A 21,979-nucleotide genomic window follows, 5' to 3' on the forward strand; every position below is an offset into this window, starting at 1 on the left:
ACAGAGCACAGAGGCGGAGATGGTAGAAAAAAAGCTCTATGTCGTGACAGGTACAGAATTCGTTAAGGTTGGGATTGGGGGAGGGGACATAAATGTGAGCCCTTTTCTGAGGACGGACCATTCGGCCTCAGAGAGTTCGAGGTGGGGTGTGTGATAGTGAATATGTAGTAAGACTCTGGGACGTTTTTGCGGGGAGGGGGGAGGAGGCTGAAGGAGGGGAGGGGGGAAGGTTGGGTGAGAGTTGGTGTAGTATGATGGGGGGAGTGGGTATGGAGGAGAAAGGAGATTGGGAGGGGAGGGGAGAGGCTGGGGCTGTGGGAAGAGGTGCGGGGGGATGACATGGGCAGGAGGGGGTGAGGTAGAGGGGTAGGGTGCATTGCGGGGGTGGATGGGTGAGGGGGAGAGCTGGTATGCGTGCTGGCTGGCTTTCTGTCAGCACTGATCATACTGAATGGCTCACTCATATCTTTGGGTGCTACAAGACTATAATAAAACCATAAGACATTGGAACAGAAGTAGGCCATTCAGCCCATTGAGTCTGTTCCATCATTCATTGAGACCATGGCTGATTTACTAATGCTCAACTTCACTTTTCTGCCTTATCCCAAGAAACCTTGATTCTGTTACTGATTGAAAATCTGACGATCTCAGCTTTGACTATACTTAATAATCAAGAATCGAAAGCATTCTGCATTCCAGAATTCCATAGAATCATTATCCTCTGTCAGAAGGAATTCCTCCTCATTTCTGTCGGAACTGAGCAGCCCCTAACTCTGAGATGATTCCTTTCGGCTCTAGATTCTCTCACACAGGAAGAATAATCTCTCCACATCTACTCTGTCAAATTCCCTAAGAATATTATTTGTAACATTTTCTCTTGTTCTTCTAAACATCAAATGAATACAAGTACAACGTACTCAACCTTGGGGTGGCATGGTGGCTCAGTGGTTAGCACTGCTGCCTCACAGCACTAGGGACCTGGGTTCGATTCCAGCCTCAGGCAACTATCTGTGCGGAGTTTGCACATTCTCCCCGTGTCTGCGTGGGTTTCCTTCGGGTGCTCCAGTTTTCAAAAATGTGTAAGTCAGGTGAATTGCCCATTGTGTTAGGGGACTGGGTCTGGGTGGGTTACTCCTCAGAGGGTTGGTGGGTGGAAGGGCCTGTTTCCATACTACAGGGAACCTCATAAGAAAACCTCTCCATGCCCGGGCCAGCCACTCTGTGTTGCCTCTAATGCCAATATCTTTCCTTGGATAAGGTGATTGAAATTGTTGGCAGTATTTCGGTATCTCATGTCTTGGATAGTTTTAGCAAGACGTCCATTTTTTGTACTTCATTCCTTCTGAAATAAAGGCCAACATGCTGTTTGCCTTCTATATTACCGGCTGAACTTGGATGTTAGCTTATTGTGATTCCTGCACAAAAACTCCTCAATTCTTCTTTGCTGCAGCTTTCTGCAGACTTTCTCCAGCTCCTCTATTTTTCCTGCTCAAGTGCATAACCTCACCTTTTCCAACATTATATTCCATCTGACAAGTCTTTGTCCACTCATTTAAACTGTCTATATTGGTGTCATCCTTACCATTTGCCTTCCCATCTGCTTTTGTACCATCTGCAAACTTGGTGATACTACAATCACTTCTTGTTGTGGTTCTGTTCGCCGAGCTGGGAATTTGTGTTGCAGACGTTTCGTCCCCTGTCTAGGTGAGATCCTCAGTGCTTGGGAGCCTCCTGTGAAGTGCTTCTGTGATCTTTCCTCCTTCACTTCACACGGAGGTAAGATCACAGAAGTGCTTCACAGGAGGCTCCCAAGGACTGAGGATGTCACCTAGACAGGGGACGAAACGTCTGCAACACAAATTCCCAGCTCGGTGAACAGAACCACAACAACGAGCACCCGAGCTACAAATCTTCTCCCAAACTTTGAACAATCACTTCTACCATCCAAGTCATAGGCTAAACCATTAAGAGTCATGGGGACAGGGTTAGGGTCAGTGGAAGGTCAATCTTGCCTTGAGATTTTTTTTTGTTTTACTTACACGGTTAAATTGAGAAACAAAACAATAAGTATTTCAGGAAAGGGGAAAGGATAAAGTAGTTCAGAGAAATTTTCAAAGGCTTTAAAGCTTAGTTGACATAATTGAAATTTGAAAATCCTTCATGCAGAGTATAGAAAAAATGTTTCCTCTAACTGAGGACTGTAGAACCATGTGACACAGACTCAGAATAAAGGGACTAAGATGAAAAGAAACATCTTTACTCAGAGGATGGTGAGTTATTGAAATTTTCTACCTCATAGGGCTATGGAAGCTTTGGTCATACTCAAGACAGAAGTCATAGTTTTATAGATATAAGTGATATCAAGGGATATGGGAATAGTGTAGGAAAGCAGCATTAAGATAGATGATCAGCCATGATGGAGAATGGTTGAGCAGATTCGAAGGGCCGAATGGCTGACTCTTGACCCTATGTTCCTCTCAATGAGCATTCTTGCAGGAAAAGCTGTGTTTATTGTCCATCTTTAGTAACCCTGAGAAGGCAGTGGTGGGTTTTCTAACTCCAGGGTACTCTCATGGTGTGATATCAAGGTAGAAATGGAAGCGGCAACTAATAAAGACACACCCACCTCAAACAGTAATGTGGCATTTGCAGGGACTTTAGGGGGGCTGCCAGCAGCCCCATAGGCATAGTTTGGTTTACAGATCAACTGACAGATCTCCCCCTTCTTCATTGAAGCCACTCCGATGTCCCATGCTTTCAACACTTGACCTATTGAAAGAAAAACATGTTTCTGAAAAGTGCGCAGTTTGCAGTGTATAAACATAATGTCTTTTTCTCCTTGTAAAGGGTAGGCTAGGGGGGGTAAGCTGATAATGATCTTCAAAATTATGAATAGATTCTATAAGTAGATCATCCCATTATAAGTGAGTTCAGAATTAGGGTCCATATATAAAAGATAGTTATTGATAAATTTGATCAGGAATTACCAAGGGATTAGTTACAATGTGAAACTCAAAGAGGTTGAAACAAAAAGAGGGGATGCTGTTAAGAGAAAGGACAAACATACATAATTAAAATGGAATGGATATTTATAGAATCATCCAGCCAGAGAGGTATAAGCCTGGAAACAGACCCTATGGTCCAAATCATCCATGCCAACCAGATATCCTAAACAGAACACGCCCCATTTGCCTGAGGAAGGTTTGAAGGAAGGGTCACTGGACCTGACACATTAATTCTGATTTCTTTCCACAGATGCTGCCAGATCTACTGCGCTTTTCCAGCAATTTCTGTTGTTGTTTCCCATTTGCCTGTGTTTAGCCCATATCCTTCTTAAGTTTTCTTATCCATGTACCTGCCCAAATGTATTTGAAATGTTGTTACTGTACCTGCCTCTATTACTTCCTCTGGCAGATCAACCCAACGTGCACCACCCTCTGTGTTGCCCCTTTTATATCTTCCCCGCTCACCTTAAACCTATGCCCTCTAGTTTTGGATTCACCAAAACCGTGACCTTATCTATGCCCCCCTGTGATTTTATAAACCTTTGTAAGGTCACCACTTAGCCTCTTACACTTCAAGGAAAAAATCTCTGCCTACCCAGCCTTGCCTAGTAGCTCATGTCTTGCAGTCTTGGTAACATCCTTATAAATCATTTTTGTACCCTTTCCACTTTATTAAAATCCTTCCTATAGCATGGCGACCAAAATTGGATGCAGTTCTCCAAATATGGCCTTACCAATGCCTTGTACACCTGTAACATGTGTACACTGTACTCAAGTGTTCTGAGTGATGAAGGCAATGCATGCCAAATGCAATCTTCACCACCCTGTCTACCTGCAATGCCACTTTCCGGGAACTATGTACCTACTCCCCTAGGACTCTTAGTGGAGTTTTGGTTGTAGGTCAGGAAACCATTTGTTTTGGGGGCAGATTTTTAGTGCACTTCTCAGCTTGGTCACTAGCATTGCTGCTTATGTCTCTGACATCGTAACAGAGACGTTGGCTGGGAAGATGCACTGAATTTGATAACAGAAATGAGTTCTCATGAAGCTCAGGTTTTCATAGCAGGTCGTTGCTAACGTCTACAGCATTTGAACATCATGTGATTTTGGCAGAGCTGAGAGTGACTAAAATAATAGGTACAAATCCTCACAGTCTGACCTTCCTGCATTCTGCAGGTCACACTCCTAAACCCAATACGGCTTTTCCTCTATCATCAGACACCTCCTTATATCACACTGAACTCTCGATCTCATCTGGTTCTTTACCTGTGCCCATCTTTTGGGGCTCAACCCCAGAACACACCCAGACCTTCCTGCATTTGGAAGTTTACATACTGTTCACTATGCCGTCACAGAGGGATACAAGGCTGTAACTCTCTTTGTAGACAGACACAGTGCTAATACTGTCACCTCTAGGACAAAGTGACGAATCCTGCAACACTTCTGAAATTTAATCGTTTAATGGGAGGCGATAGCCTCGTGGTATTATCACTGGCCTGTTAATCCAGAGATCTAGATAATGCTCTGGGGATCTGGGTTCAAATCCTGTCACAGCAGATGGTGGAATTTGAAGTCAAAAAAATATCTGGAATTAAGAGTCTAATGATGACCACGAAGTCATTGCCGATTGTAGGTCACTAATGTCCTTTAGGGAATAAACTGCTATTCTGACCTACATGTGACTCCAGACCCACAGCATGGTGGTTGACTCTCAACTGCCCTTTGAGTAATTAGGGATGGACAATAAATGCTGCCTAGCCAGCAATGTCCTCATCCTGTGAATGAATAATGAAATTTCATTCAGTCCAGGCACCAAGTGAGATGCCATTGAGCCTCATATAACCCCAGTGGATGGGTCAAACTTTGAACCCTGTGGTACAACCAATGCTGCTTCCATAGTGCTAGGGTAAGAGTTCTGTTTACAAAAAGTGAGGAAAGTGACTGCCATCCTAATAGTGCAATTCAACTGCAATTCCTTAATTCTGAAAGCAGGGTCATGCCCTCCGTTGGTGTCACATCCCCAGATGAACTGCTTCTAAATGGCAGCTAAACACTTTGCGGCTGAGTTGGTGTCACCCGTATCCCCAGAGGAACAGTGGAAACCTCTGGGAATGGACAATGACGGCCATTGAAGATATTCGTTCTAGCTCTGGTATGTATGGCCAGAATGTCAGAACCAGCTACTGCCAGATTTGTCTCTCATTGTTACTAAGGTGAGTGTCCAGTTGACATTTATAAGCAATGATTGTATACCGGAGCCTTACACTGTGAACAGCAAGCAGTGTCAATTTGACTCTAGAGTGGGAGCAGAGTTGGCCATTGATGTTGACGAAGGGACATGTAGACATCCACTGAGTAAAGAATGCAGGCATCTTACAACTGACAAAGAAACATAGACGTCACTATAAACCTTTATGAGACCCTTAAAAGATGCAAAAGACATCGCCTCAGCTGTTCCCTGAAGCAAAGTATTTAGAAACCGGTTTGGGGTGGATAATTGTTGGGCTTACATTTGAAACACAAATTAAAGGAGGTGGAGCTGGCTCATGGGACACCAAAGGAAGTCATGTGATCAGTTACCTTCTGACTTCTTTTGCGTTACCTTTACTGGTACGAGTTGATTTTTATTCAGACTTACTCTCTGTTATATTAGATCTGCTTGCCTTTGTTGCTTTGCTTTTCTTGGCTTAAGTCTGTGGGGTACCTTGATAGAAATTTCACTTCTTCTTCACCCTGACAATTGCTCACTTTCCTTTAGTCTGATGAGCTTTGATGAGACACAATAGAAGGAAGCTTCCAAGTGACTCAAATATGGGCCTGGACTAGTAGGTCATTCTGGTCACCACACCTCAGGAAAGGTTTGTTGGTCTTGAGCAAAATGCATTGCAGATCCAATAGAATGAAGCCCAGTTTCTTAAAGAGAATAATTCATTAAAAAAATTAGGACTGCATTCTCTGGAATTAGGTTAAAAAGTGATTTGATCAAAAGGCTTCAAGTTATTAAGGGGACCAGCTACAGTAGATGGAGTTAAGGAAAGGGAGCAGGATCTAAAACTTAGAGCCAGATCTTTTCGCTGTGAAATGAAGGAACACTTGTTCCCAGAATGGCTGGGAGAGTTTCAAACTCTCTTCTTCAGGTTGATGTCCAATCGAATTTAAGTGAAAAGGAAAAATGCGTTCACATGGAGTTAGATTGGGAATCAGCTATGGCCTCAATGCATGGCACAATCACTCAAGGGGCCAAAAGGTCTTTAACCCAACAACCCATGTATCCAGCCCACACTCCATTTGAATGTGATTCCCTTACAGAAGCATAGCAATGTTGAATTACACACACTTCCAAATTGTTTGACTGCTAGATTTGGGCGTACTTCAAACTATTAAATCAGAAACTAGAATCATAGAGTCATAGAACTGTACAGCATGGGAAAAAGAGCATTCAATCCAACCCATCCATGCTGACCAGGTATCCTAACCTACTCCAGTCCCATTTGCCAGCATTTGTCCATATCCCTCTAAACCCTACCTATTCATATACCCATCCAGATGCTTTTTAAATGTTTTGGAGATGCCGGTGTTAGATTGGGGTGGGCAAAGTTAAAAATCACACAACACAAGGTTATATCCAACAGGTTTACTTGGAAGCACTAGCTTTTGGAGCGCTGCTCCTTCATCAGGTGCTTGTGAGTATAAGATCATACGATACAGAATTTATAGCAAAAGTTTACAGTGTGATGCCACTGAAATGACATATTGAAAAAAACTGGAGTGTTTATTAAGTCTTTCAACTTTTAGAATGACCATGTTAGTTTTGGTATGTAAATCTCAGAACTTTTTAAAAGTTATTTTCTCAAGTTAGATCTAACAATAAGTGCCATAAGATACTACATTGAGAGTGCGTCCCGATGTTCAGACAGATTCTATTTCTAAAGTGGGATTTGCAGAATCTTACATGGATTTATGCAGGTTTTGAGCAAAATAAAATTCTGAGAGTACAAATTCACCCGACAAAGTAGATGCGTGTGCAAGCAGGGGAGACAGAGTGAGTGTGAGCGTGGGGGTATGTAGCTCAGGAGATGACAGCAGGTGATGGTGCTGTTATGTTACTTTACCCTTGCCAGTGCAGTTAGTGACAGTGTCACCTCTGCTCTTCACCCTGTATTAGAGGTAGCGATGGATCTGCTTACACTGCGTCTGTACCATGGTGAAAGCTGGTAACAGGAAAGTGCAACTGGCATTGTGAAGTACCAGACAGGTAAGGTGACCTCCAAGAAATTGGCATAGTAATTGTTTGCCACACAGTGTCTGCATTCTCTGAGTAAAGAAAAGCTTTGAACAGTAGCCTTTCAATGGAGCTCATCACTGTCATTGACCAATGGTTTAGCTGCTTGTCATTTTCATTGAAGAAACTCTCCTAGCTGTCCCTTCACTGGGCGAAGTTAAACATCACACAACACCAGGTTCTAGTCCAACAAGTTCATTTAAAAGTATTACTTTTGGAGCACTGCTCCTTCATAAGGTAGCTAGTGGAGCTGAATCATGATCCTACCCCAGTAGTGACCTGATGAAAGAGAAGCACTCTGAAAGCAATACTTCCAAATGAACCTTTGGACTAGAATCAGTGTTGTGTGATTTCTAACTTTACCTGGGGGGTGCTGGGAAGCACCTGACAGATCAGGAAATCCTCACTTTGAACTAAAAGAAGTCTGAATTGACTTTGATTATTAGGAGGATCCAAGGAGGTTTGTAATTTGCCTTCAGCCAAGCGTTAATTTCAGAGGATTGCACCAACATCCTCTCTCCTGGGAAAATTGTGCCGAGCCTGTCTGCTGCACATTGAGTCCTTTAGACACACCAACAAACACATGGATATAGTAAAATGTCCCAAGGCATTACTAGACAATATGTCACATTTCATACGGACATATCAGGACACATGATCAAAAGCTTCGTTAAAGATTTAGATTTGAAAGGAAGACTTAAAGAATGAGAAAGAGGTAGAGATCTTAAGGGAGGCATTTTCCAGGTTTAAGATACAGGAAGCTAAAGGTGCAACTTCCAGTGATGGAATGAAACAAATTTGCAGATCCACCCGAGGTCAGAATTGTAGGATGGCCATGGTATACACGGGTGTAGGGCTGGATTTACTGACTCAGGTACAGAGATGTCAGGCTCAGAGGGATTCAGGGTGAGGGTTAGAAAGAACAGACTTTATGTTGGAGACCAAAGACCATGAGGTCTGCCTTCACAACATATCGTTGAGAAGAAAACTCCATTTATTGAAAATGGTCACAGACGAAGCAGTGTTACTAATCAGAGGGAGTGAAACAGAATGTAATGAGGGAGAGCTGGTCTTGGTCAGGCAGAGAGAGGCTGACTTTGGGATCTGCAGGGGTATCACCACCAGAGAGATGCTCCTGAGATCCCAAGGGCAAACGCAGGTGAGCAGAAAGTCGAGATCAGTGAATGTCGTAGGTTAAGGTTGGGCTGACTTCTGTGTGAGATTTAGCAGATATAAATGACTATTACTTACATTTAGCACTTACCTTTACCCAGATCAAAGACAAATTGCTCTTTTCTTTCTCTACTTGAATCAAATATTTTTCCATTCAATAGGGTCCCAGTGTAATGGACAAATACTTTATCGCCTATCATTGGAGTCTCTTCGTCAATGCCTTGCTTCTTGACAACCTGTAGGAACAAAATAACATGTTCTCGCATCACAAAGACAGTGACTCTGCGAACTAAGATCTGAAGATTGAGCTGTCAGTGTTACTAAAACTGGGAACCTTTGTTGATTCAGTCCTTTGCGTTTTTGCTGCCTCACATGACAAGTTAATGAGCTCCATTTTGTGACATTTATCGTCTTCCACAGTTGCATGGTGGGAAAGCTGAGCAGCAATGTCAACTTAAGAGCTGCTATTACTTGTATGAGGGAGGAAAGCTGCAGTGATGCAAATGTTTAGTTCCAGCAGTATTGTTGTAAATATGGTTTCAATGCTGAAATTTACCTCTGCAACAACATACGTTGTAAAATCCAAAACTCTAATAAGGCTGAATATCTAACTTAAAGTGACCATCATAAATTTTGTTCCAAAATCCTGCGGACACCAACTAATGCCGGCCATGAGCTAGATGTATCAACAGCAGAGAGCACTGTCACACTGTGTATTTCAAACACCAGGGAACACTGCCAAATGACGTAATTCCAACACCAGAGAATGCGATGATACTGTGTATTTCAAATAGCAGAGAGCAATGTGCACTCCAAACACCAGGAAACACTGTCACATTGTTTACTTAAAACACCAGAGTGCACAGACACACTGTGTATTTCAATGCCAGGGAACATTTTCATATTATGCACTTCAAACACCAGGGAACACTATCACTCTGTGCACTTCAATCCCCAGGGAACACTGTCACACTGTGTACTTCAAACACCAGAGAACACTGTCACACTGTGGAATTCGAACACCAGGAACACTCTCACACTGTGTACTTCTAACACCGGGAGCATTGTAACACTGTCCACTTCAAATACCAGGAAGCACTGTCATACTGTGTACTTCAATCGCCAGGAAACACTGTCACACTGTGCACTTCAATCGCCAGGGAACACTGTCATACTTCAAACATCAGGGTACACTGTCACAACTATATACTTCAACCACCAGGGTACACTGTGACACTGTGTACTTCAATCCGCAGGGAACACTGTCACACGGTGTACTTCAAACCTCAGGGAACACTGTCACACTGTGTATGAAAAATATAAGGGAACACTGTCAAACTATGCACTTCAAACACTAGGAACACTGTCACACTGTGTAATTCAAACACTAGAGAACACTGTCACACTGTATACGCCAAACATCAGGGAACACTGTCATACTGTGTAAATCAAACCGCAGGGAACACTGACATACTGTGCACTTCAAACACCAGGGAACACTGTCACACAGTGTAATTCAATCCCCAGGGAACACTGTCACACTGTGTACTTCAAACCCCAGGGAACACTGTCACACTTTGTATAGTTCAAACACCAGAGAACACTGTCACATTGCGCATTTCAAACCCCAGAAAACACTCTCACACTGTGTATTTCAATCCCCAGGGAACACTGTCACACTGTGGAATACAAACACCAGGAAACACTGTCACACTGTGTAATTCAAACATTAGAGAACACTGTCATACTGAATACGTCAAACACCAGGGAACACTGTCATACTGTGTAATTCAAACACCAGGGACCACTCTCATACTGTGTACTTCAATCCCCAGAGAACACTGTCACACTGCGTACTTCAATCCCCAGAGTACACCATAACACTGTGCAGTTCAAACCCCAGAGTACACTCTCGCACTGTGTACTTCAATCCCCAGAGAACACTATCACACTGTGTGTTTCAATCCACAGGGCACACTGTTACACTGTGTACTTCAAACACCGGGGTATCTATTATACTGTGTATTTCAAACACAAGGGAACACTGCCACACTGTATACTTCAAACCCCAGGGAACACTGTTAAACTGTGTATTTCAATCCACAGGGAACACTGTTACACTGTGTACTTCAAACACCGGGGTATCTATTATACTGTGTATTTCAAACACAAGGGAACACTATCACACTGTGTACTTCAAACCCCAGGGAACACTGTCACACTGTGTAATTCAAACACTAGGGAACACCCCCACACTGTGCACTTCAAACACCAGGGAACACTGTCTCACTGTGTCCTTCAAACCCTAGGGAACACTGACACACTGTGTGTTTCAAACCCCAGGCAACACTGTCACACTGTGTACTTCAAATACTGCGGTCACTATTATACTGTGTACTTCAAACCTTAGGGAACACTGTCACACTGTGTACTTCAAACCCCAGGGAACACTGTCACACTGTGTACTTCAAACCCCAGGGTACACTGTGACACTGTGTACTTCAATCCCCAGGGAACACTGTCACACTGCGTACAACAAACACAAGGGAACACTGTCACACTGTGCAACTCAAACATTAGAGGACACTGTCACACTGTATACGGTAAACACCAGGGAACACTGTCAGACTGTGTAATTCAAATACCAGGGGATACTCTCACACTGTGTACGTCAAACACTAGAGAACACTGTCACACTGTGCATTTCAATCACCATGAAAAACTGTCACACTCTGTCCTTCAAACCCCAGGGAGCACTGTCACACTGTGTACGATAAACACAAGGGAACACTGTCACACTATGCATTTCAAACACCAGGGAACATTGTCACACTGTAATTCAAACACTAGAGAACACTCTCACACTGTATACATCAAGCAACGGGGAACACTGTCATACTGTGTAATTCAAACACCAGGGAACACTCTCACACTGTGTACTTCAAACACTAGAGAACACTGTCACACTGTGCATTTCAATCCCCAGGGAACACTGTCACACTGTGTATTTCAAACACCAGAGAACACTGTCACACTGTGTATATCAGTCCCCAGGGAACAATGTCACACTGTGTACTTCAATCCCCAGAGAACGCTATCACACTGTGTACTTCAATCCCCAGAGTACGCTGTAACACTGTGCAGTTCAAACACCAGAGAACACTCTCACACTGTGTGTTTCAATCCACCGGGAACACTGTCACACTGTGTACTTCAAACACCGGGGTATCTATTATACTGTGTACTTCAAACACAAGGGAACACTGCCACACTGTGTACTTCAAACCCCAGGGAACACTGTCACACTGTGTAATTCAAACCCCAGGGAACACTGTCACACTGTGTAATTCAAACACTAGGGAACACTCACAGACTGTATACGTCAAGCATCGGGGAACACTGTCATACTGTGTAATTCAAACCCCAGGGAACACCCCCACACTGTGCACTTCAAACCCCAGGGAACACCCCCACACTGTGCACTTCAAACACCAGGGAACACTCTCACACTGTGTACTTCAAAAGCCAGAGAACACTCTAACACTGTGTGTTTCAATCACCAGGGAACACAATCACACTGTGTACTTCAAACCCTAGGGAATAATGACACACTGCGTAATTCAAACACCAGCGAACAATCTCACACTGTGCACTTCAAAGACCAGAGAACACTCTAACATTGTGTGCTTCAATCCCCAGAGAACACTGTCAAACTGTGTACTTCAAACCCAAGCGAATACTATCACACTGTATAGTTAAAACACCAGAGAATACCGTTACACTGTGTACTTCAAAGACGAGAGAACACTGTCAAACTGTGCACTTCAAGCCCCAGAAAACGCTGTCACATTGTGTACTTCAAATACCAGGGTACACTGTCACACTGTGTCATCCAAATACCAGAGAACACTGTCATACTGCATACTTCAATCAGTAGAGTACACTGTCACACTGTGTACATCAAACACCAGGGAACACTCTCACACTGTGGAATCCAAACATCAGGGTACACTGTCTCACTGTATACTTCAAACACCAGGGTACACTGTGACACTGTACTTCAATCACCAGGGAACACTGTCACACTGTGTACTTCAATCTACAGTGAACACTGTCACACTGTGTACTTTATTCCCCAGGGAACACTGTTACACTGTGTACTTCAATTCCCAGGGAAAACTCTCGCACTGTGTACTTCAAACACATGGGAACACTGTCACACTGTGTGCTTCAATCCCAAGGGAACACTATCACACTGTGTACTTCAATCACCAGGAAACACTGTCACACTGTGGAATACAAACAACAGGAAACATTGTCACACTGTGGAATACAAACAACAGGAAACACTGTCACACTGTGTAATTCAAACACTAGAGAACACTGCCACACTGTGCACTTCAAATCCCAGGGAACACTATCACACTCTGTACGACAAACACCAGGAAACACTGTCACAATGTGTAATTCAAACACTAGAGAACACTGTCATACTGTATACGTCAAACACCAGGGAACACTGTCATACTGTGTAATTCAAACACCAGGGACCACTCTCATACTGTGCAGTTCAAACCCCAGAGTACACTCTCGCACTGTGTACTTCAATCCCGAGAGAACACTATCACACTGTGTGTTTCAATCCACCGGGAACACTGTTACACTGTGTACTTCAAACACCGGGGTATTTATTATACTGAGTACTTCAAGCAGAAGGGAACACTGCCACACTATGCACTTCAAACATCAGGGAACACTGTTACACTGTGTACGACAAACACAAAGGAACACTGTCACACAGTGTACTTCAAACCCCAGGGAACACTGACACACTGTGTACTTCAAATACCAAGGTACACTGTCTCACTGTATACTTCAATAACCAGGGAACACTTGTCACACTGTGTAATTCAAATACCAGAGAACACTGTTACACTGCATACTTCAAACACTAGAGAACACTGTCACACTGTGTGCATCAAATGCCAGAGAATACTCTCACACTGTGCACTTCACTCCCCAGAAAACACTGTCGGACTGTGTACTTCAAGCACCAACGAACAATCTCATACTGTATACTTCACACTCCAGGGAACACCCCAACACTGTGTACCTCAAACCCCAGGGAACATTCTCACACTGTGCGCACTTCAATCACAAGGGAACACTGTCACACTGTGGAATTCAAACATCAGGATACACTGTCACACTGTGCATGAAAAACACAAGGGAACACTGTCACACTGTGTACTTCAAACACCAGGGTACACTGTGACATTGTGTACTTCATTCCCCAGGGAACACTGTCACACTGTGTACTTCGATCACCAGGAAACACTGGCACACTGCGTACATCAATCCCCAAAGTACACCGTAACACTGTGCAGTTCAAACTCCAGAGAACACTGTCACACTGTGTACTCCACCACCAGGAAACACTGTCACACTGTGGAATACAAACACCAGGTAACACTGTCACACTGTGTAATTCAAACACTAGAGAACACTGTCACACTGTGTACTTCAAACACCAGGGAACACTCCAACACTGTGTACTTTATTCCCCAGGGAACACTGTCACACTGTGTATTTCAATCACCAGGAAACACTGTCACACTGTGGAATACAAACAACAGGAAACACTGTCACACTGTGTATGAAAAACACAAGGGAACACTGTCACACTGTAAACGTCAAACACCAGGACCACTCTCATACTGTGTACTTCAATCCCCAGGGAACACGGTCACACTGTGTACTTCAATCCCCAGGGAACACGGTCACACTGTGTACTTCAATCCCCAGAGAACCCTCTCGCACTGTGTACTTCAATCCCCAGAGTACACCGTAACACTGTTCAGTTCAAACTCCAGAGAACACTGTCACACTGTGTACTCCACCACAAGGAAACACTGTCACACTGTGGAATACAAACACCAGGTAACACTGTCACACTGTGTAATTCAAACACTAGAGAACACTGTCACACTGTGTACTTCAAACACCAGGGAACACTCCAACACTGTGTACTTTATTCCCCAGGGAACACTGTCACACTGTGTAATTCAAACACTAGAGAACACTGTCACACTGTGTACTTTATTCCCCAGGGAACACTGTCACACTGTGTACTTCAATCACCAGGGAACACTGTCACACTGTGGAATACAAACAACAGGAAACACTGTCACACTGTATATGAAAAACACAAGGGAACACTGTCACACTGTAAACATCAAACACCAGGGAACACTGCCATACTGTGTACTTCAATCCCCAGAGTACTCTGTAACACTGTGCAGTTCAAACACCAGGGACCTCTCTCAAACTGTGTGTTTCAATCCACCGGGAACACTGTCACACAGTGTACTTCAAACACCGGGGTCTCTATTATACTGTGTCCTTCAAACACAAGGGAACACTGTCTCATTGTACACTACAAGCACAAAGGGACATTGTCACACTGTGTACATCAAACGCCAGAGAATACTGTCACACTGTGCACTTCACTCTCCAGAAAACACTGTCACACTGTGTACTTCAAACACCAGCAAACAATCTCACACTGTATATTTCAAACAACAGGGAACACCCCCACACTGTGCACCTCAAACCTCAGGGAACACTCTCACACAGTGTGTACTTCAAACCCCAAGGAACACTGTCACATGTGTACTTCAATCCCAAGGGAACATTGTCACACTGTGTACTTCAATCACCAGGAAACACTGTCACACTGTGGAATACAAACACTAGAGAACACTGTCACACTGCATATGTCAAACACTGGGGAACACTGTCATACTGTGTAATTCAAACACCAGGGACCACTCACATACTGTGTACTTCAATCCCCAGAGAACACTGTCACGCTGTGTACATCAATCCCCAGAGAACACCGTAACACTGTGCAGTTCAAACCCCAGAGTACACTCTTGCACTGTGTACTTCAATCCCCAGAGAACACTATCACACTGTGTACTTCAATCCCCAGAGTACGCTGTAACACTGTGCAGTTCAAACACCAGAGAACACTCTCACACTGTGTGTTTCAATCCACAGGGAACACTGTCACACTGTGTACTTCAAACACCGGGGTATCTATAATACTGTGTACTTCAAACACAAGGGAACACTGCCACACTACGCACTTCAAACATCAGGGAGCACTGTTACACTGTGTACTTCAGACACCAGGGAACACTGTCTCATTGTGTATTTCAAACACCAGAGAACACTGTCACACTGTGTACTTCATTCCCCAGGGAACACTGTCACACTGTATACTTGAATCTCCAGGGAACACTGTCACACTGTGTACTGCAATTCCCAGGGAAAACTCTCGCACTGTGTGCTTCAATCCACAATGAACACTGTCACAATGTGTAATTCAAACACTAGAGAACACTGTCACACTGTGTACTTCAAACACCAGGGAACACTGTCACACTGTGTACTTCAATCCCCAGGGAACACGGTCACACTGTGTACTTCAATTACCAGAGATCACTGTCACACTGTGTACTTCAAACATGAGAGAATACTGTCACACTGTGCACTTCAAGCCACAGGGAACATTGTCACACTGTGCACTTCAATCGCCAGGGAACACTGTCACACTGTGTAATTCAAATACCAGAGAACACTGTCATACTGCATACTTCAAACACTAGAGAACACTGTCACACTATGTACATCAAATGCTAGAGAATACTCTCACACTGTGCACTTCACTCCCCAGAAAATACTGTCACATTGTGTACTTCAAACACCAGCGAACAATCTCACACTGTATACTTCAAACAACAGGGAACACCCCCACACTGTGCACCTCAAACCCCAGGGAACATTCTTACACTGTGTGCACTTCAAACCACAAGGAACACTGTCACTCGGTGTACTTCAATCCCAAGGGAACACTGTCACACTGTGTACTTCAATCCCAGGGGAACACTGTCGCACTGTGTACTTCAAACACCAGGAAACACAGTCACACTGTGGAATACAAACACTAGGAAACACTGTCACACTGTGAAATTCAAACACTAGAGAACACTGTCACACTGTATATGTAAAACACCGGGGAACGCTGTCATACTGTGTACTTCAATCCCCAGAGAACACTGTCACACTGCGTACATCAATCCCCAGAGTACACCGTAACACTGTGCAGATCAAACCCCAGAGTACTCTCTCGCACTGTGTACTTCAATCTCCAGGGAACATGGTCACACTGAGTACTTCAATCCCCAGAGAACACTATCACACTGTGTACTTCAATCCCCAGAGTACTCTGTAACACTGTGCAGTTCAAACACCAGAGAACACTCTCACACTGTGTGTTTCAATCCACAGGGAACGCTGGCACACAGTGTACTTCAAACACCGGAGTATCTATTATACTGTATACTTCAAACACAAGGGAACACTGCCACACTATGCACTTCAAACATCAGGGAACACTGTCTCACTGTGTACTACAAACACAAAGGAACACTGTCATCCTGTGTACTTCAAACCCCATGCAACACTGTCACACTGTGTAGTTCAAACACCAGAGAATACTGTCACACTGTGTGCATAAAACATGAGAGAATACTGTAACACTGAGCACTTCAATCCCCACAAAACACAGTCACACTGTGTACTTCAAACCCCATGCAACACTGTCACACTGTGTAATTCAAATACCAGAGAACACTGTCATACTGCATACTTCAATCAGTACAGAACACTGTCACACTGTGTGCATCAAACACCTGCGGCATTGTAACAATGTGCACTTAAATACCAGGGAACACTCTCACACTGTGTATTCAATCACCAGGGAACACTGTCACACTGTGTACTTCAAACATCAGGGTACAATGTCACACTGTGTACTTCAAACACCAGGGAACACTGTCACACTGTGTACTTCAATCCACAGGGAACACTGACACACTGTGTACTGCAATTCCCAGGGAGAACTCTCACACTGTGTACTTCAATCCCCAGTGAACACTGTCCCACTGTGTACTTCAATCCCAAGGGAACACTGTCACACTGTGTACTTCAAACATTAGAGAACACTGTCATACTGTATACGTGAAACACCAGGGAACACTGTCTTACTGTGTAATTCAAACACCTGCGAACACCGTCACACTGTGTAGTTTAAACACCAGAGAATACTGTCACGCTGTAATCTTCAAATACAAGGGAACACTGTCACACCGTGGACTTCAAATACCAAGGTACACTGTCTCACTGTATACTTCAATAACCAGGGAACACTTGTCACACTGTGTAATTCAAATACCAGAGAACACTGTTACACTGCATACTTCAAACATTAGAGAACACTGTCACACTGTGTACATCAAATGCCAGAGAATTCTCTCACACTGTGCACTTCACTCCCCAGAAAACACTGCCACACTGTGTACTTGAAACACCGGGAGCATTGTAACACTGTGCACTTAGCATACCAGGAAAAACTGTCACACTGTGTACTACAATCACAAGGGAACACTGTCACACTGTGGACTTCAAACCCCAGGGAACACTGTCATCTGTTGTACTTCAAACCCCAGGGAACACTGTCACACTGTGTACAAAAACACAAGGGAACACTGTCAAACTATGCACTTCAAACACCAGGAAACATTGTCACACTGTGGAAGTCGAACACCAGAAAACATTGTCACAATGCGCAATTCAAACAATAGAGAACACTGTCACACTGCATACGTAAAACACCAGGGAACACTGTCACACTGTGAACTTCACACCCCAGGGAACGCTGCCATCTGGTGTACTTCAAACCCCAGGGAACACTGTCACACTGTGTACAAAAACACAAGGGAACACTGTCAAACTATGCACTTCAAACACCAGGAAACATTGTCACATTGTGGAAGTCGAACACCAGAAAACATTGTCACAATGCGCAATTCAAACAATAGAGAACACTGTCACACTGCATACGTAAAACACCAGGGAACACTGTCACACTGTGTACTTCGATTCCCAGGGAACACTGTCACACTGTGTACTTCGATTCCCAGGGAACACTGTCAACCTGTGCACTTTGAAACCCAGGGTACACTGTCACACTGTGCACTTCAAACCCCAGGGAACACGGTCACACTGTGTACTGTAATTCCCAGGGAAAACTCTCAAACTGTGTACTTCAATGCCCAGGGAACACTGTCACACTGTGTACTTCAAATACCGCGGTCACTATTATACCGTGTACTTCAAACACAAGGGAACACTGTCACACTCTGCACTTCAAACCCTAGGGAACACTGTCACACTGTGTACTTAAATTCCCAGGGAACACTGTCACGTTGTGTACTTCAAACACCGGGGTCAGTATTACACTGTGCACTTCAAACACCAGGGAACAGTGTCACACAGTGTACAAAAAACACAAGAGGGAACACTGTCAAACTATGCACTTCAAACACCAGGGAACAGTGTCACACTGTATACGTCAAACACCAGGGAACACTCTCACACTGTGTACTTCAAAAGCCAGAGAATACTCCAACACTGTGTGCTTCAAACACCAGGGAACACTATCACACTGTGTACTTCGATCCCAGGAAACACTGTCACACTGTGTATGACAAACACCAGGGAACACTGTCATATTATGCACTTCTAACACCAGGGAACACTGTAACACTGTGTACTTCAGACACCAGGGAACACTGTCACACTGTGTACTACAATCACAAGGGAACACTGTCACACTGTGTACTTCAAACCTCAGGGAACACTGTCACACTATGTACTTCAGACACCAGGGAACACTGTCTCACTGTGTACTTCAAACACAAAGGAACACTGTCACACTGTGTACTTCAAACCTCAGGGAACACTGTCACACTATGTACTTCAGACACCAGGGAACACTGTCTCACTGTGTACTTCAAACATAAGGGAACACTGTCACATTGTGTACATCAAACCCAAGCGGACACTGCCACACTGTGTAGTTCAACCACCAGAGAATACTGTCACACTGTGTACTTCAAACACGAGCGAATACTGTCAAACTGTGCACTTCAATCCCCATAAAACCTTGTCACACTGTGTACTTCAATCCCAGAAAACACATTCACACTATGTACATCAATCCCAGAAAACACTGTCACACTGTGTACTTCAAACACTGGGAACATTGTAACACTGAGCACTTAAAATACCAGGAAACACTGTCACACTGTGTACTTCAATCACCAGGGAACACTGTCATACTGTATACTTCAAACATCAGGGTACACTGTCGCACTGTGTACTTCAAACACCAGGGAACATTGTGACACTGTGTACTTCAATCCCTAGGGAACACTGTCACACTGTGTACAGCAATTTCCAGGGAAAACTCTCACACTGTCACACTGTGTATTTCAAACACCGGGGTCAGTATTATACTGTGGAATTCAAACAACAGGAAACACTGTCACACTGTGTACGTAAAACACAAGGGAACACTGTCAAACTATGCACTTCAAACACCAGGGAACTCTGTCACACTCTGTACTAAAATAACAAGGGAACACTGTCACACTGTATTCCACAATCCGCAGGGAACGCTGTCATTCTGTGCACTCCAAACACTAGGGAACACTGTCACACTGTGTACTTCAAACACCTGGGTTAGTATTATACTGTGTACTTCAAACACCAGGGAAGACTGTCACACTCTGCACGACAAACCCCAGGGAACACTGTCACACTGTGTAGGAAAAACACAAGGGGGAACACTGTCAAACTATGCACTTCAAACACCAGGGAACACTGTCACACTGTGTACGTCAAATCCCAGGGAACACTATCACACTCTGCACGACAAACACCAGGAAACACTGTCACAATGTGTAATTCAAACATTAGAGAACACTGTCACACTGTATACATCAAACACCAGGGTACACTGTCATACTGTGTAATTCAAACACCAGGGAACACTCTCACACTGTGTACTTCAAAAGCCAGAGAATACTCTAACACTGTGTGCTTCAAACACCAGGGAACACTATCACACTGTGTACTTCGAAACCCAGGGAACACTGTCACACTGTGTATGACGAACACAAGGGAACACTGTCAAATTATGCACTTCTAACACCAGGGAACACTGTAACACTGTGTACTTCAGACACCAGTGAACACTATCACACTGTGTACTACAATCACAAGGGAACACTGTCACACTGTGTACTTAAATTCCTAGGGAACACTGTCACGCAGTGTACTTCAAACACTGGGGTCAGTATTATACTGTGCACTTCAATCCACAGTGAACACTATCACACTATGCACTTCAAACACCAGGGAACAGTGTAACACGGTGTACTTCAAACACCAGGGAACACTGTCACACTGTGTACGAAAAACACAAGGGGGAACACTGTCAAACTATGCACTTCAAACCCCAAGGAACACTGTCACACTGTGTACTTCAAATCCCAGGGAACACTATCACACTCTGTACGACAAACACCAGGAAACACTGTCACAATGTGTAAGTCAAACACTAGAGAACACTGTCACACTGTATATGTCAAACACCAGGGAACACTCTCACACTGTGTACTTCAAAAGCCAGAGAATACTCTAACACTGTGTGCTTCAAACACCAGGGAACACTATCACACTGTGTACTACAATCACAAGGGAACACTGTCACACTGTGTACTTAAATTCCTAGGGAACACTATCACACTGTGTACTTTGATCCCAGAAAACACTGTCACACTGTGTACGACAAACACAAGGGAACACTGTCATATTATGCACTTCTAACACCAGGGAACACTGTAACATTGTGTACTTCAGACACCAGGGAACACTGTCACACTGTGTACTACAATCACAAGGGAACACTGTAATACTGTGTACTTCAAACCTCAGGGAACACTGTCACACTGTGCACTTCAAACCCAAGCGTACACTGCCACACTGTGTAGTTCAACCACCAGAGAATACTGTCACACTGTGTACTTCAAACACGAGAGAATACTGTCAAACTGTGCACTTCAATCCCCATAAAACCTTGTCACACTGTGTACTTCAATCCTCAGAAAACACACTCACACTGTGTACTTCAATCCCAGAAAACACTGTCACACTGGGAGCATTGTAACACTGAGCACTTAAAATACCAGGAAACACTGTCACAATGTGTACTTCAATCACCAGGGAACACTGTCATACTGTATACTTCAAACATCAGGGTACACAGTCGCACTGTGTACTTCAATCCCTAGGGAACACTGTCACACTGTGTACTGCAATTTCCAGGGAAAACTCTCACACTGTGTACTGCAATCCACAGTGAACACTGTCACACTGTGTACTTCAAATCCCAGGGAACACTATCACACTCTGTGCAACAAACACCAGGAAACACTGTCACAATGTGTAAGTCAAACATTAGAGAACACTGTCACACTGTATACATCAAACACCAGAGAACATTATCACACTGTATAATTCAAACACCAGGGAACACGGTCACACT

General features: G+C 43.9%; 1 protein-coding gene across 1 annotated transcript in view; it reads right to left on the bottom strand.

Annotated features, from left to right (window-relative positions):
- The window catches only part of LOC132828451 (peptidyl-prolyl cis-trans isomerase FKBP5-like), a 154,322-nt gene that overhangs the window by 64,101 nt on the left and 68,242 nt on the right, over positions 1–21,979 (bottom strand). Inside the window, exons 2-3 of the mRNA XM_060845588.1 lie at positions 8,552–8,696; positions 2,627–2,769 (exon numbers count right to left, since the gene is read on the bottom strand). Coding sequence (XP_060701571.1) covers positions 2,627–2,769; positions 8,552–8,696 — 288 coding nt within the window. The remainder of the gene's footprint in view (positions 1–2,626; positions 2,770–8,551; positions 8,697–21,979) is intronic.

The sequence above is a fragment of the Hemiscyllium ocellatum genome, chromosome 26 (assembly GCF_020745735.1).
Source record: "Hemiscyllium ocellatum isolate sHemOce1 chromosome 26, sHemOce1.pat.X.cur, whole genome shotgun sequence".
Classification (NCBI taxonomy): domain Eukaryota; kingdom Metazoa; phylum Chordata; class Chondrichthyes; order Orectolobiformes; family Hemiscylliidae; genus Hemiscyllium; species Hemiscyllium ocellatum.